The sequence below is a fragment of the Sciurus vulgaris genome (genome assembly GCF_902686455.1).
Source record: "Sciurus vulgaris genome assembly, chromosome: 10".
Taxonomy (NCBI): Eukaryota; Metazoa; Chordata; class Mammalia; order Rodentia; family Sciuridae; genus Sciurus; species Sciurus vulgaris.
Window position 1 is genome coordinate 138,688,574 of NC_136470.1, and position 16,060 is coordinate 138,704,633.

Here is a 16,060-nt window from a genome sequence, read left to right on the forward strand (position 1 = left end):
GTGAGATTTAACACTGGAAGTGCTTAGGCTTCACCCCGAGGTTCCAACTGAGTCTGCTGGAGGTCTGGGCATCGTTTTTGTTGTTGTTTTTCTAACTCCTCAGGTAGTAGTAACAGGCAACCAAGGTGGAGGTCCCTGACCACCAGCTGAGCTCAGTGGAGCATCTGGGCCTCTGCCATGACCCCACGGTGGGGAAAGATACTCTAGGTGCTGCACCACCTGGGCTAGTCAAGTCACCTCAGTCAGGACAAAAGGGTGCATCCAAGGGGGACATCCATTTGTGCTGTTCCAGTTACATCCGGGATCTGGGCCACTGGGATGCTAAAACCAGTCTCACCACATTCCAGTGAAAATCCCAAAAAAAGGAGAGCACAGGAATGGCGTGGAAGGTGGGAAGGGGCAGGCTTCTGGCACTGGGCGTGAAGATGTCAGGAAAACACTTCTAGAAGACTGCAGTCTCCAGAAACTCAGGTCGTCAGAGACCATCTGCCTGAAGGCTGTGTGAGATGCTCCGGCCAAGCCCTGCCTTGAGGCCTGCAGAGCGTCACTTCTTCATGCAGGGAATCACAGAGCCTGGACCGGCTCCAAGGACTGCTGTAGCTGCTGCTGGGTGGCTCCCCCCGACGGAGACCGTGCACGTCCTGCCAGCGTTTCAAACCACACAGGAGACAGCCACCAGGAACATGCTGGTGGCTCCTCAAGTGGTTGTATCTTGCTGGTCTATACAACAGCTTCAAATACAAAACAAAAGTAAGACTTTATTTTTGACTGGATGCTTAAAAAAAAAAAAAAACTATTCAGTGTCCTCATTGTGGCACCTGGTTTTTCGTATTATTTCCTAAGAACTCAGGGTCGGGGTAGGGTAGGAAAAAAAAAAAAAAAAAACTCGGGGCTGGGGATGTAGCTCAGTTGGTAAAGTGCTTGCCTTGCAAGGTCATGGGTTCAATTCCCAGCTCCACAAAAAAAAAAAAAAAAAAAAAAAAAAAAAAAAAAAACAAATTTAGAGCTGGATTTGATGTTGGAAATTTCATCCGGTTTTCTCATCTTACAGCAAAAGAAACAAAGACTTGTTCACGTTGACCCACTGTCTGATGGCAGGGCAGCCTGCTTCCTCTGAATGCCCTCTCTTGAGAAGAAAGTCCAGTTGTTCAGAACCAGGTCATCAGGAGGGAGACTCAAGTCCAGCCAGGAAACCAACACAAGCCTGCCTGGCCACATGCACGCAGCTATTTAAGATTATGGGAGAGAGAAGACAGCAAATCCATCTCCTGGGCATACCTGAAAACAGTTTCGGACACTGCGCCAGGTGTTAATGTTAAGACAGCTGATGACCAATCATCCACGGGCAGGACTGGGTACTTGGTCTTTATTTTAAAATGATTTTGTGCCTGCCAATCTTTGGAGTAAATTATATTTTCATTGACCTGACTTCCTCTAATGGGAACAAAACAACAAATATACTTAATTAGGGAGGTATCCCAGGTGTGGGGGGGAGCTATGATCTGCCCAGGATAACTAGTGACATGCTTGGAGGCAGGTCGTCCGAGCACTGGCACAAAACAACCCATCGTGTAAGCTTATGTAATTTTAGACGTCAGAAAACACGAATGAAAGAACACTGGGACTAAGGAAACCTGGCATTAATTCTTAAATTTATTAGGTAACCATTCCTGAGTTGAGCTTATTTCCTCAGCTACAGATGGAACTGTAACCTTTCCTTTTCATGGTGGTTTGGTGAATACTGTAAAGATCTAGGGAAACACTGTTTGACATGAAGGAAAAGGTGTTGTGCAAAGGAAGACAGATATCAAATAGGAAAGTTCTGAATTCCAGGAAATTTAAAAAATTAAACTATACCACATGAAGGTGTTCTGGAGAAACCACCTTTCCAATAATGAGAAGGGTTATATGGGGAGGGTGGGGCAGCTCAGTGGTAGAGCACCAGCCTATCATGTGGGGGGCCCTGGGCTGGATCCCCAGTAGGGGGCGGAGGGGTTATATAAAAAAGACGTTTAAGGAGAAAAAAATCACAAAAACACTAAGTGAGGTAAACTTTAAAAACTATTTTTTAACTTCGAATTTCTCAGAGCTTTGAATGTATCATTGACTATGAAGGTCCAGGATCCAAGGACCAGTGAATGGCACTTCGGACCTATGGGATCCCCAGCCATTCTCACACCACAGTGGACAGAGCTCTGTGGGACCAACCCCAGTGGGGGAAGCAGTCTTACTACATATTCTTCCCAGTTCCCACTATGTGCTTGAATACAAAACCATAAGACACTTTTGCAATAAAAGTTTTTGTGTTTTGTTTTTTTATCAACATGTATGAACGCATGCTGGTGAGCAATTGCTAGCTGGTCTATTCTAGCTCTGAAGTCATTGTTAAAATTCCTGAAGACCAGTTCACTTCCAGAAAGCCATGGTAACTACCTTCACAGCAGGATGGAGAATGTTGCTTTGGGCCAGGATGTCTGTTAAAACCAAGAGATCTGCCCTTGTTGGTCAGCAGCAGTTTCCAGATGGCCTCCGGACCAGCCACAATGAAAAGATGACTTCTGCCATGCAGAGGGTTCTTTTCTAACTCTGAATCTCAAACAAAATTTGTATCTGATTATTAGGCAAGAGCTAGACTAGGTAAGAGGCAGCAACCCAAGGTTAGATTGGTAAAGAAACACGGCAGCATCCTTAGCTAAAAAGTGAGAGAAGCAGTTGCAGAACTGAAGTCTACGACTGTAGGTTTCTGTCATGCTTACATGAAGGCTATAAGGGATCAGTTTAGCAACTGGCAGCAATGGCCAGCAAGCATCAGTTCTTGAATTTTCTCCTACAGGTTAGACAGGAGAAAGGATTACAAGGTTTGGCAAATAGCTTGCATGGGCCAACACTGGCCACAGACTGAGCAGCAAGTAATGCATCTGTTAAGCACAGATCTAAAAGGTCATTTTGCAGCTCTTTACTGGATGACAAACGCATCTTCCTCTTCCCTCATAGGCTGCAGTCTTGCATCATGGCTTCCGTGCCCTGGGGCAACTCCTCTGACCAGCCAAACAAGGACTTGAACTCTCCTCGTGAGCTCCATCTGCACTACGCCGGACATGACGGAGACAGCCTCTTCGGTAGAGAGAACACAAACTCCAGGCAAGGCTGTGGGAGCGGGCAGCACGGGCTGGGAGGACAGAGCTCCTTATGAGTTAAAAGGCTGGCATGAGGAACATGGCACCGACAGGGAACAAGGTCTGAAAACACTGTTCATTCATACACACTCGAGCACATTCAGAGCTTCTGCCTGCCACAGCTGGGATGTCACAAGATCCTAATGCACTTCTGCAAATTCCAGGTATTTTTCCATCTCACCGCAGCTTACATTTTACAGCTCCAGTATCTTGCAAAAGTGGCTGGATCAGCTCACCTGTGTCTTCGTCTGCTGTTTTATCTCTTCCTCAGCTTTTAGAAATAATGTCACTTACAGGAAAACCAAGATTCTCCAAAAAGTATACACAGTCACACTGATAATCATTGGGTGTTTCTAACACTTCTGAGAAACTGGCAAGGAGACAGGCCCACTGCCATCCCCAAATCACCCACCCTCATCCATCTTCATAGAAAGAGACACCATAGCAGCTTTGAGTCTCTAGATAAGAACACATGTGGCAGAGGCAAAAGCAGTACCGATCTGAGTGCAGGCAGCAGTGCTTGGAACATCTGCCCATCCAAACTCTTCAGTCCTGCTTAGTTATCCACAACTCAGCACTGAAGCCACAGATTTTTTTGCTGTGGAGAACTTGGATGTGATGTAGCTGATCCAGTGAGCTTTTTTCACAGTACTGTATGTCAATAATGAGAATGATTTCTAATCAATTTAAACTGCACACGGTACTTTAACAGAACAAGAAGTTTATTACTCCCACTCAGTAGTTCCTGGGGGCTTTGAAGTTAAATCATACATAATTCGAGAAATACCAGGAATCTTCTTAATCTCAGTGACCATCTTTAACACCACCTGTGATAAAAACAGATTACAAATACAAGAGTCAGGATCCACTGCATGTCCAACAGTCCTAGAGGGCTTGCATTTGCAATTTAAAATTAAAATATCATCTAGTTTTACTACCATCCTCCATGTACATGGAATGGTCTCTGATTAATCTTACACAGTGAACCTGTTTCAGTCTATAATAGATAATAGTGACTGAATATCTTCAAATCAGTACTATTCAGAGTACAGTCCCCAAACAGGCTGGAGGACAAGACATGCCTGCCACTAGTTCAAAAATGCCTAAACATATGGTGACCTGGCACTGCCACAGCATCCAAGCCCACGGCTGTATGAGTCACCTGTGGCTCACGCGTGCAACTGAGCCACCCAGGTGCCATAGATGCACTATCATCGGTCACTTTAAAGTACACATGAGGAAAGAATGGCCTGTTCACTTGACTGGCCAAAAATTCAGCAAATTTAAGCCACATTCCCCAAAAGTCAGCTATTCAGCTAGAACCAGGGCCTCACATTAAAGTCTGAGTGTGATTTTCAGCTGCTATTATTAAATGGCTCCTTTGGCACACCTTGGTGGAGAGGCAGAAGGGTAAAGGATCAAATTTGATCAAAATTGAAACTGGAATGACAAAGGCAGAACATTAGGCAATTCATGTATGCCTGGCCATAACACCATCAAATCTCATCCTTACAGAAAACCTCTTTGTCACTCCTAGGGTTTCCTTGGAGAAGTATAGGGGCTGGCAAGGTTAGATAAAATCACAGATTACAGTTGGTTACTTTGTACACAGTAATCAGACGTCTGCAGGGCATACTAAATTTCAGGGCTTTTTCTACTGCTGTGTATTAAATGGTCAGATAAATGCAGTCAGAAAAAAAGAACAGAGAACTAACCCCCAAACAGCAACTTTATCAAAGCCTATTCCAGTCACTGTATGACAGAATTATGGGGTACTGAAATGCACATTAGAAAGAAATAACACGCATCACCTCCACGGGGATCTCGCTGCCAGGTGTCGCAGGCACACCAGTCATGAAGTCACTAGTGATGAAGGTTCGAATGACCACAGATCTCTGGCAGGAAGGCTGCTTCTGAAGTGGGTCCCGATCGAAGTGTAAGGGTGTCAAAATCACTGGCATCTGGCTGATTTTCCCAGCGTACCCTACGGAAACGGACATGCAGAACCCATCCGCACACCAAGGAAAAGCCCTCCAAGCTAGTTCCATGACTCCACCCACACAAGGTCGGCATGAGCATCCCCGGCACAGGGTCCCTCCCACAGTACTGCAGGCTGGACCACAAATACAAAGTAACAAAATCTGACCCCTGCAGCAAAGTTCCAGAGAAGGGCTAGCTAGAGAGGGACAGTGATCCTCCTATCCAAGGCAGTCACGCCGCTGTCCTATCCTCAGACCCTGAATCTGCAAACAAGGACTCAGCACTCCTGGGCAAAACAGCAAGATGCCTCCAAGCTGCTGGTCACATTTGCATCAACTCAGGACACGTGACCAAGTTTTATGTGTGTCTCTGTTGATTACTGTAGATTCATTTACAACATTAAAATTAACACCAACAGCACTGTTATTTGTGCCTCACAAAACTCACCTAACACACAGGTTTTCTCAGAGGGCACCAGTCTCCTGTGTTCAGGACTGTGAGAGCACTCTAGCATGTGCCGGAGGGTGACTTTAAATAGCAAAGTCATTTAGCAAAGCATGAAAACACAAAGAGCATGGCACCGTCACAGTGCGAGAGGAGAGGATGCCCACTCACTGCCTGAGCGTGGAGGGGCAGAGCACGGGCTGCCGCCTCAGCTGCCCTGGGCAGGAGCAGCACTTCAGTTTAGCCACTCTGGGCGGGTCTGCAAATGGCCACAAAGGTAAACACAGTTTATTTAAAGGCAACATCAACAAACCATCAAAAGTATCTGAAAATCAAAAGCTACGTCCTCCTACTAGACACCATAATGCCAAGCTTCCAAACACGCGTCAGTGCAGTAACCAACAGAACGAGCAACTCACCTGACTCTCTGAGGATGTTGTGGGCCTCGAAGTCAGCTTGGCGCAAAGTACTAAGCACCCCTGTTGTCAGGAAAGTGGGTGTCACGTCAGTAGGAGGTTCCTTAACTGGTGGGCCAAAGATGTAGACGACTCTAGAAGGAAACCAAGTTCGAGGTCAGAGATCAGCAGGAGAAAGGAGACACAAGTACACTACCTCTTCATTCGCCTTGGCCCTCCTACTAGCTCCAGCTCCCACGGGCAGGACCGGGCAGGGTCTCACACACCTCCCTCCCAGTGTGCTGCCTGGATACCAGCACTCAGTGTGCACAGGTGTGTGTGACCACTACCACTTTTTCACATAATGTGCTGGGTTTGAATGTTCCCAAGATTCATAACCAGCCAGAACCTGTGGGTGAAAAACAGGTGTGCAGACGTGATCAAGTTAAGATGAAGTTGTACTGGACTACGGTGGGCCCTAATCCAATGACCAGTATCCTTATAAGAACAGGGAAATCTGGTTTTGGGTTGTTCGGGGATTTTTGTTTTGTTGACAGTGCGAGGGATCAAACCCAGGGCCTTCCCCATGCTTGGAGAGCATTCTACCACTGAGCTGCCTCCCCAGCCCAAGAACAGGCAGTTTGGAAACAGACACACACAGACGCCACGTGAATGTGGAGAAGAAACTGGACAATGCTGCCACGAGCTGAGACTACTGGGGACGCACAGCCACGCTCAAGAGGCAAGGGCAGAACCTTCCCTGGAGCTGACACAGAGAACACAGTCTGGCCAGCACCCTGATCTCAGGCTCTGGCCTCTAAAAGGATAAACACCTGCTAGGTTAAGACCCCAACTCTGTGGTAATTTATTATGGGTAGTCCCAGAAAATCAACACACAGTTAACAAATAAGTAAGTTTCTTTATGATGGGACTTCAGAAATTATAACATGCTAACGTGCACTGGAAAGCTCTAGGTAAGATCAAAACACATTTCTTAAACCTAGTTGGCCCATGTTTTCACCCGCACAGTGAGAAGCAGTGATCCTAGAAAGATTCTTATTTCTACCTTATTAAAAACGCCACTAAGATAGAACTTAGTATCCTACTACAAATTTCTCACAGGATTGCCTCACTGATGCTGTAAGTAATGTCCATTTGAAAAGACATGAAGGCGGGCTGGGGAGATAGCTCAGTTTAGTAGAGTGCCTGCCCCGCAAGCCCAAGGTCCTGGGTTCAATCCCCAGCACTGCAAAAAAAAAAAAAAAAAACCAGAAATGAAAGACATGAAGGTGCTGCAAATGTTAGCAAGAGTTTGGAACATAACTTGAAGAAAGCAGCATCAGACAATTTTAACAACTCCAGGTGGACCTTGCCATGAGCTGGAAGCTCTCATGTCACAGCCTTCGCTGGGGAAATGAGGGAATCAGGCAGATCTGAGTGCACCCAGTTCTCCCTACTCCAACCACAGCAGAAGATAACTGTCGCTGGTCCTCAGCCCTGGCTACCTTTAGCAAAGAAAATAAAAGTTTAATGTCTTTGCTTAATACCTACACGCAGTAAAATATATAAAAGAAAACTTTAGATGAAAACCACTGCAACCCAACTACCTCACTGACTCCCTCCAAACACATGGCCACAGGAAGGTTTTGTCCCTAGAAAGCAGGCCGTGCCGCTTGTAAACACTGAACGCAGACAGACCATCCCCAAGGAGAGCAGGACTGGGGAGAGCACCTCGAACCTGCCCTTCCCACCTTCTCCTCTTACAGGAGAGACTGCAACAGTGCACCTGGAAACAGACACCCACACTGAACAGAGGAGTAAAACTGGAACAGTCCCTCCCTGGACAAAGGTTAATTAGGAAAAACTTCCCAAAAACAGAAAAATACTTTAAAATTCCAATTCCCAAAAAGGACCTTGGCAAAGCATGTAGACCACCGAGACTCTCTCAAGGGCTTGCTGGGTTCATGTTTTAAGATCTAGCTGTCAACTTACTGACCTTTTTCTGAGGAGTGAGGAAAGGAAAATTGAGAAAGGAAGGAAAGACAAGGGGAAAAGGAGAAAGCAGCCCCTGAGAGGAGGATGAAGCTTATTAAGCACAGGTGAATGTGCTTTGTTAAAGAAAACAAGAGATGAGATTTGTGGAATGGGAAATGTGCTATTATTAAAAGCAGTCGGGGCAGGGCATGGGAGCAGCTTGGGAGGCTGAGACAGGAGGATCTGGAGTTCAAAGCCAGCTTCAGCAATGGCGAGGCGCTAAGCAACTCAGTGAGACCCTGTCTCTAAATAAAAAAACACAACATAGGGCAGGGGACATGGCTCAGTGGTTGAGTGCCCTGAGTTCAATCCCCGGCACACCGTGCCAAAAAACAAAAGAGAAAATGTCTGACATGCAAAGTTTAAGGAGACATTGATGTTAGCATTCTTCAGAAGATAATTATACCTTGAGCTGCTTTCCCTGTAATTCCTTATACTTATGCAGACTCAGGTAGGTTAAAGCTAACTGGGATTTTCTCATTTCTACAGCAAACTTGAGGAAAATGAAATCTCAAGTGATTATTTTGGTTTGTTAACTGCCTAATACCCATAAAAAAATTGGAAAGTGTTAACAACTGTGAAATAAAAACATTTAATTAGTAATCCAGTACTAAACAAGTGACAGTTTTAAACTGTAGGAGTATTAGAAATAATTTATAAGCCATCTGTTGGTATTTCTAATGTTAAGAAATTAATGTAAAATGAAAGGAAAACAAGGTCTGAAAACTGCCAATCACACATTTAAATGTAGCTATTTTAATGGTATCTGCCGCATGCCTATTTCTTTTCTTTGACTTGTCAATCCAGATATGTAATTCTAGAACCCATACAAAATTTTTTTCAATCCCTCTGGAAAACAGCCTGTTACCATGAAGCCAAGCTCACACCACTAATCTGGAGACATGCGTTATGGTTTAGCTATGAGGTGTCCCCTCAAAGTTCATGTGTGAGACAATGCAAGAATGTTCGCAGACGAAATGATCTGAGAGCCTCGACCTATCATCTGATTAATCCACTGATATGGATTAACTGGGCGGTGACTGTAGGCAGGAAGGGGTGTGGCTGGAGGAGGTAGGTCACTGCGGGGTGTGCCTTTGGGGTTGACGTTTTGTCCATGTGAGCAGAGCTGTCGCTTGGTGTCATGTCCTCAGCTGCTTTCCTCCTCCACACTCGTCCACCATGATGTTCTGCCTCACCTCAGGCCCAGAGCATTGGCCATGGACTGAACCTCTGAAACCATGAGTCAAATAAACTTTTCCTCCTCTACATTGTCCTTTTCAGGTCTTTTGATCACAGTGACACAAAGCTGACTAAAACAATATGCTTTAAGCTACCTTTAATATTTTACACTAAAATTAAAATCCTTCCTATTTCTACTTTAAATAATATTTTAAAATAAATAGATGATACATTGGGATGATCAAAATACAAGATATTTAATATCTACTTAACCATAACCAAAGTATGTAACTGAAATATAAACAGAGTGGCTTCCTTTTCTTTTTCTACACTTGAGCCTTTTGTCTTTCACTAATAGGAAGTCTCAAAAAACCATCCTCTCGTTGGATGGTTCCCCACCCTACCTACTCCTGCAGAAGATTACCTGTTAATATTGTGACACATCCGAGGAATGAGCCTCGCAAGGAAGATGAGTGATTCCCAGTCCGGTTCATCTTTACTGGAGATTCCACACACATAACTGTAGGACCGACAGTCACCCTGAGAGGAGAAATGCAATCCATCATTTTTAGCAGCTTTATCAAAAAGTGGGCTGGAAAATATTTTATGCATGATGACACTAATAGCATTTCTTTGTTTTTGTTATTTTGTTTTTTAAGAACATATTTACAAATAAAATATATTCTAGATGGTTCTTAAAGATATGCATAAATCCCATATGAAATCCCATCTGAATCATTTAAAGACAACACCATGTAATTTCAAAAATATACTCAAAATATGCCAGAGATCCACTGGGATTTCATTCCAAATGGCCACACAACTATGGAGAGAAAGCTTGCTTTTAATTTGGCAGACAACATCTACCCACACTTATTGGGTAGATTAAGGATTCTTTAAATGGGAGACAAAAACAATTTGTAAACATTTACTTATCAGTTTGTCTTAAAATGAGCTTAAAATGTTAACACAAAAATAAGTGAACAGGGCTGGAGTCATGGCTCAGTAGTAGACTACTTGCCTAGCATGTGTGAGGCACTGGGTTCAATCCTCAGCACCACATAAAAATAACAGAGAATTATGTCTACCTACAACTAAAATATATATTAAAAAAAAAAAGTAATAGCCTGGCATGGTGGCACACGCCCATTATCCCAGCAGCTTGGGAGGCTGAGGCAGTAGGATCACCAGTTCAAAGTCAGCCTCAGAAACTTAGCAAGGCCTTAAGCAACTTAGCAAAACCCTGTTTCTAAATAAAATATAAAAAAGGGCTGGGGATGTGGCTCAGTGGTTGAGTGCCCCTGGGTTCAATTCCCAGTACCAAAAAAAAAAGAAAAGAAAAGTGGATAATGGAAACAGCCAACATATGGGACAACTCACCTGCACGCCCACAGTTTTAATGGGCAGCAAGAAGGCGCTCAGGGAATGCAGGCTCGTGATCTGCATCAGCTTCTCCTGATCCTCTTCTGTCGTGCAGGCCTTGACTCTTTGTAGCAATGTATGAGGCTGGAAGAGCAGAAAGCATTCAGGCTTCAGGACAAAGGCAATCGTTCTGAGGTCTCCACGACTCTCCTGCGCATCTATACTGACCAGCTTCTCAGAGTTCACACGTGGCGTCTCCTGACTGTGCGTGAACTCATTCCTGAGGGCTGGGGGGCCATGAAGAAGGGAGGCCTCAGGTGTAAAACACAGATGAAATTGACACCCCTCAAGTCACCAGCAAGTGATACACCTGAGTTCAACTTTCAACTTATCCCTAATTAACTTTTGCCATGAGATCAATTTTTTTCTTAAATTAATACAGCTCTACCCACTTCCTCTATTTACTTAGCATGTCTTTCTACTTTTTAACTTCATTCCTTCTCTAGAAATAGTAATACCTTATAAACACGATACTTTTCAGATTTACTGCTCATGCTCACAGACTATAGTTTTCAACTTAGTTTGATAATCTATATTAACTAGAGGTTTTAGTCCTTCTTTCCAACATCTATCCTGCGGTTTCATCTGTCCCTTTTTATGGCTAGTTTTCCTTTTTCGCTCTTCTGAACTGGAGATTCCTCTTGGCTGGTTCTCCACTGCTGGGTGTGCGTGGTCCAGCATGGTACCAGGATCCAGCCCCAAGCCTCGCATGCGGAGGCAAGCACGCAATCCCCAGTCAGGTTCACAGCCTTACTGGTTGGCTTTAACCCATTAAGGCCCATGCTTTTCAATTCAGCAAACATAATAAATAATTCAAATATTACTTCAAAGTTGCCGTAAGTAGCAGATTTGTTGCTCAATTTACATTTCCATAGGGGTTCTACATCTAGGACAATGGTACAAAATGAGCTGAAGTTAATTCCTCTAATGAGTAGTTTGCCTCAAGTGTTAACAATATATTTAACAAGAGCATCGATTTCTAGGTCTGAAAATGACATTATTTTGCTCTCTTCTTAAAAGACAGCTTAGTGGCACACTAGTTAATAACTTCTGTAGGCACTCTGAAGTCTCGCTGTCACTCTTGCTTTCAGTATAGGGTCTTCCTCCGTAGCAGGGTCTTGCTCAGTTGCTGAGACTGGCTTTGAACTTGCCGTCCTCTCCCTCAGCCTCCTGAGCTATGGGATTCAGGTGCCCCACCACAACCAGCTCTTGATGTAGTCTGGATCTGCATTTCTTTGACCGTCATGTATTTTTTGGCTATTGCTATTTCTTTTTATGAAAAGTGTTTATTTAGTTTATTTGCTCATTTACCAATTGACCTATTTGTTTTTTGAGTTCTTTGTATACTCTGAAGATTATTCTTAATACTCTTGTCACAAGAGTAGCTAGCAAAATTCTCTCCTATTGGTTAGGTTCTCTGTTCACAATCCTGTTTCTTTTGCTGTGCAGAAGCTTTCTAATCTGATGCCATCACACTCACTAATTCCTGGTATTATTTCCTCAGCCAGAGTCCTACTGAGGAAGTCAATACCTGCGGCCATACATTGGAGTGTTGACCCCACATTTTCTTCTAAGAGTTTCAAAGTTTCTCATCTAATTTCTAGGTCTTTGATGTATTTTGAGTTGATTTTTGTGCAGGGTTAGATAGAAATCTAGTTTCATTCTTCTAAACATGGATATCCAGTTTCCCCAGTACCATCTGTTTAAAAAGGTTGTGTTTTTCTCCAGTGTCTGTTTTTGGTACCTTTATCAAGGGTCAGATGAACAGATGGTGGATTCGTCTGTGTCTTCTACTCTGTACCACTGGTCTGTCTGTTTGTATGCATGCAGTTTTTGTCACCATAGCTCTGTAGTGTAATTTGAAGCTGGGTATTGTGATGCCTGCAGCGTTGTTTTTTTGGCTTAGGATTACTCTGTCTATCCAGCATCTTTTATTCTTCCAAATGAATCTTAGGTCTGTTTTTCCTAGCTCTGTGAAGACCGTCCTTGGTATTCTGATTGCAACGGCACTGAATCTGCATGTTACTTTGGTGACATGGCATTTCAGCAGTACTGACCTGCTTATCCAGGACCATGGCAGGTCTCTCCATCATCTTCCAGAGTCTTCTTCACGGTCCTCAGACTTCTAACAGTTCTCATTGTAGAGAACTTTTACCTCTTTCATGTTTTGTTTTGTTTTAATTCCTCTAATTTTGGGGGTTTTTTTGAGGCTATTTTGAATAGGATTATTTTCCTAGTTTCTTTCTCAACAGATCTGTTATTGGTGTGTAGGAAAGCTATTGATTATGTATGTTGATTTTATATCCTGTTACTCTTAATTTCCAAATAATGAAACTCTACTTAATTGTAAATATAAGAGTATGACATTCAATTCCGGTACCATATAGATGTGTCAAATTATTACCTTCTTAACACTTGCAGAAAAATCAGCTACTATTTTTAGAATATTGTTGGTTTCAGGAAAGTCCTTACAAATAAAAGGTTCTTCAGCACATATCACTCTGATTGCCAGGCCAGGACCTACAGAATAACAATGGCATTTAATATAAATTTTACATTTAATATAAAAATGCCAAAAAAATTAAAAAGGCACTATTCCAAAAATATAAAAATCCTAAGTTTTTGTTTTGTTTTTCAGTGCTGGGCAGCAAACACAGATCCCCACACAATAGGCAAGTATTCTGCCACTGAGCTATATCCCTGTCCCAAGTAATGTTTTAAAGAATTCAATTTCAAAAAAAAAAAAAATACAAGTAGGCAACTATCTGAACTTTATATTTCACTTAAAATTATTTTTTGGATATTTAGGCATACAACAGTATCATTCACAAAGAAAGATAAATTTGTATTACTTTTTCTACAAAAAAAAAAAAAGAATTCAATTTCAAGACTGGAGGTACAGCTCAATAATAGAGCTCATGCTTAGCATCTGTAAGGTCTTGGGTTCAATACCCAGTTCCAGAAAATAAATTTCAAAATGTAGCTATTAATTTCCCATCCAACTCATTTTTTAGAATGTTTCAACTCTCTTCATATGGATCAATAGCTTATATCTCCTATCTTCATTTTTTTTTTAATTTGTATTAATTTCTGCAGTGCCTAGAGTCAAATCTAGGGTCTGGCACATATTGGGCAAGTACTCTATTACAGAGTTACATCAACAGTCCTATCCTATTTTTATAGTCCACTGATTAAATGTCACAAAATTTTCCAGTAAGTATTTTTAATCCACACTATATATACTGCTTAAAAATTTTTAATAAAGGAATTTTCTAACACACAAAATTAGAGAACACTGTAAGGAACCACCTAATACTCATCATTCAACTTCGACTACTAAAGTAGTATGCTCTTTAAAATAAATAAAGTGTTTAATTCCAAGAGCTGTGAACCAGTAGTACTTCTAGTTTACCAAATATTTAACAGTTGATAAAAACACAGGTATGCATGGATCCCAGAAAAACTAGATTCTGTTGCTTTCCTCAAACCCACCCCCCCAAAAAAAAAAATAACACAAAAACATGACTTAAGATATCTGGTTCTAGGTGAAATCCTACAATACTATTAATCACCCTTATTCTCATTCCTCAGCTTATTTTAATTAGTTTTAAAGCAGCAAAACCCTTTTCCCAGTGAAATCTTAAAGGACAGAAAACACAACATATAAAGCAGACTTTAAGAAAATCAAATGAGCCTAGCTGAAATGGATGATCAAGGACCTAGGACCACTTGACCTCCCTCCACTAATATTAATCAATCATCTTTCAGCAGCATAAAGGTTAGGGACTGAAGGTCTTTAATTGCTAAGCTTGATAATGTGCTCATCACCACACAGGTTAGACACTGGTAACCCTCTTTACGGAGGCAATATGGTGGTTAAGAACAAACTCTGAGGCAGAGATTACTGGGGATATAATCCTGGCACTACACCTTCTATTCTACATAACTTACAGCAAATTAGCCTCATCCCTAGTGTGCTCATCTGTAAAACAAGATAATACTATTTTCAACTGTGAGGATCAAATAAGAATGTTTAAAGTAGTTAGCACATTACAAGTACTCATGAAATGGTAGCTATTACTATGTTTCTAAATTAGACCACTCTCCCAACATATCACCTACACACCACTACAGAGAGCTGAAACTGAGGTTAAGACTTGCCCAAGCTCAAAACAAAATAGGGTAAGACTCTCAGTCCTCACAAATACCTCTTTCTAATGTTTTTTTTGGTATGACAGTCAAATGACTACCTAGAATTTTGTTGCTGTTCGTGAATTAGTTACACAGAGCACTGTGCAAAGTGCTGTGCAGGTGAATGGAATGGTTCATCCGTTCAGAGAATTCAGACCTGAAAATGTAGGAGCACCACGCCAGGCACAGTGACACATGCCTATCATCCCAGGTCCTCAGAAAGACAGGTGTGTCAAGCCAGCCTGGGCAACATGACGAAAATCAAGTTTTACTCTCACTTCTGTGGAACATATCAGGGTACACAGTTTGAAGAACACACAAATCCTAGCTCAACCACTAAGAACTGAGTGGCAAAGTTATTAAAATATGCTGGAGGGCTAGGGATATAGCTTGGTTGGTAGAGTGCCTGCCTCGCAAGCACAAGGCCCTGGGTTCAATCCCCAGCACCGCAAACAAGTAAGTAAATAAATAAATAAATGAATAAAAATATGTTGAGCTCCCAAGGATCATTTAATATCTAAATATAAATACAGTAAAAAATGAGCATTTAATAAAATAAACTTAGTAGGTATGCAACAGAATTTGTTCTTCATTCTTTTCTTTCTCATATTTCAAACTCCTCAAGATGATAAATTATTCAGAATTGTCAGAATTGATTTCTCTTCATCATGAAGGTCTAAAGACAAATCAAGTAAAATCAATTCTATTTTTTACCTGGAAATGGATGTCTGGAAACTAATTCTTCTGGAAGTCCAAGTTCTCTGCCTAAAATTCTCACTTCATCTTTATGAAAATCTTTCAGAGGTTCTATTACTTTTCCCTAAAGGAAGGGAAAAAGCCAAACAACACAAGTTAGCAATCAAAATGACACAGAAAACAATGGGAAATAAGTAATCATCTTTTCTTGTTGCATTTTCCTTAGCTTAAAGCGTTGTCTCTAATAAAAAATTCATCTTTTTGGCAAGTAGATCATCTGCCTAGCATATGCAAGGCTCTGGGTTCAATTCCGAGCATCACAAAAACAAAAACACAAACTTGCTTCTTGAAGTATTTCCTCCAGTGTGCATACAAGGAATCTGATGAATATTTTAGTGGTTTTTGTATTTTTCTGTGAAGTACATTTAAAACTTAAAAACCTTTTAAGTAAAATTAAACCAGGGTAAACACATCCACCATCACTGATCTAGTTCTCAAGGCAATTAGAAAATATCACATAATATTTCAATATTCAAATTCTCA

General features: G+C 42.0%; 1 protein-coding gene across 1 annotated transcript in view; it reads right to left on the bottom strand.

Moving 5' to 3' along the window:
* Nucleotides 1-2,417: 2,417 nt before the first annotated feature.
* The window catches only part of GMPS (guanine monophosphate synthase), a 38,144-nt gene continuing 24,501 nt past the window's right edge, over nt 2,418-16,060 (bottom strand). The window contains exons 10-16 of the mRNA XM_079101551.1: nt 15,536-15,641; nt 13,035-13,150; nt 10,589-10,714; nt 9,633-9,748; nt 6,020-6,150; nt 4,988-5,160; nt 2,418-4,003 (exon numbers count right to left, since the gene is read on the bottom strand). Coding sequence (XP_078957677.1) covers nt 3,902-4,003; nt 4,988-5,160; nt 6,020-6,150; nt 9,633-9,748; nt 10,589-10,714; nt 13,035-13,150; nt 15,536-15,641 — 870 coding nt within the window. The 3' untranslated portion in view covers nt 2,418-3,901. The remainder of the gene's footprint in view (nt 4,004-4,987; nt 5,161-6,019; nt 6,151-9,632; nt 9,749-10,588; nt 10,715-13,034; nt 13,151-15,535; nt 15,642-16,060) is intronic.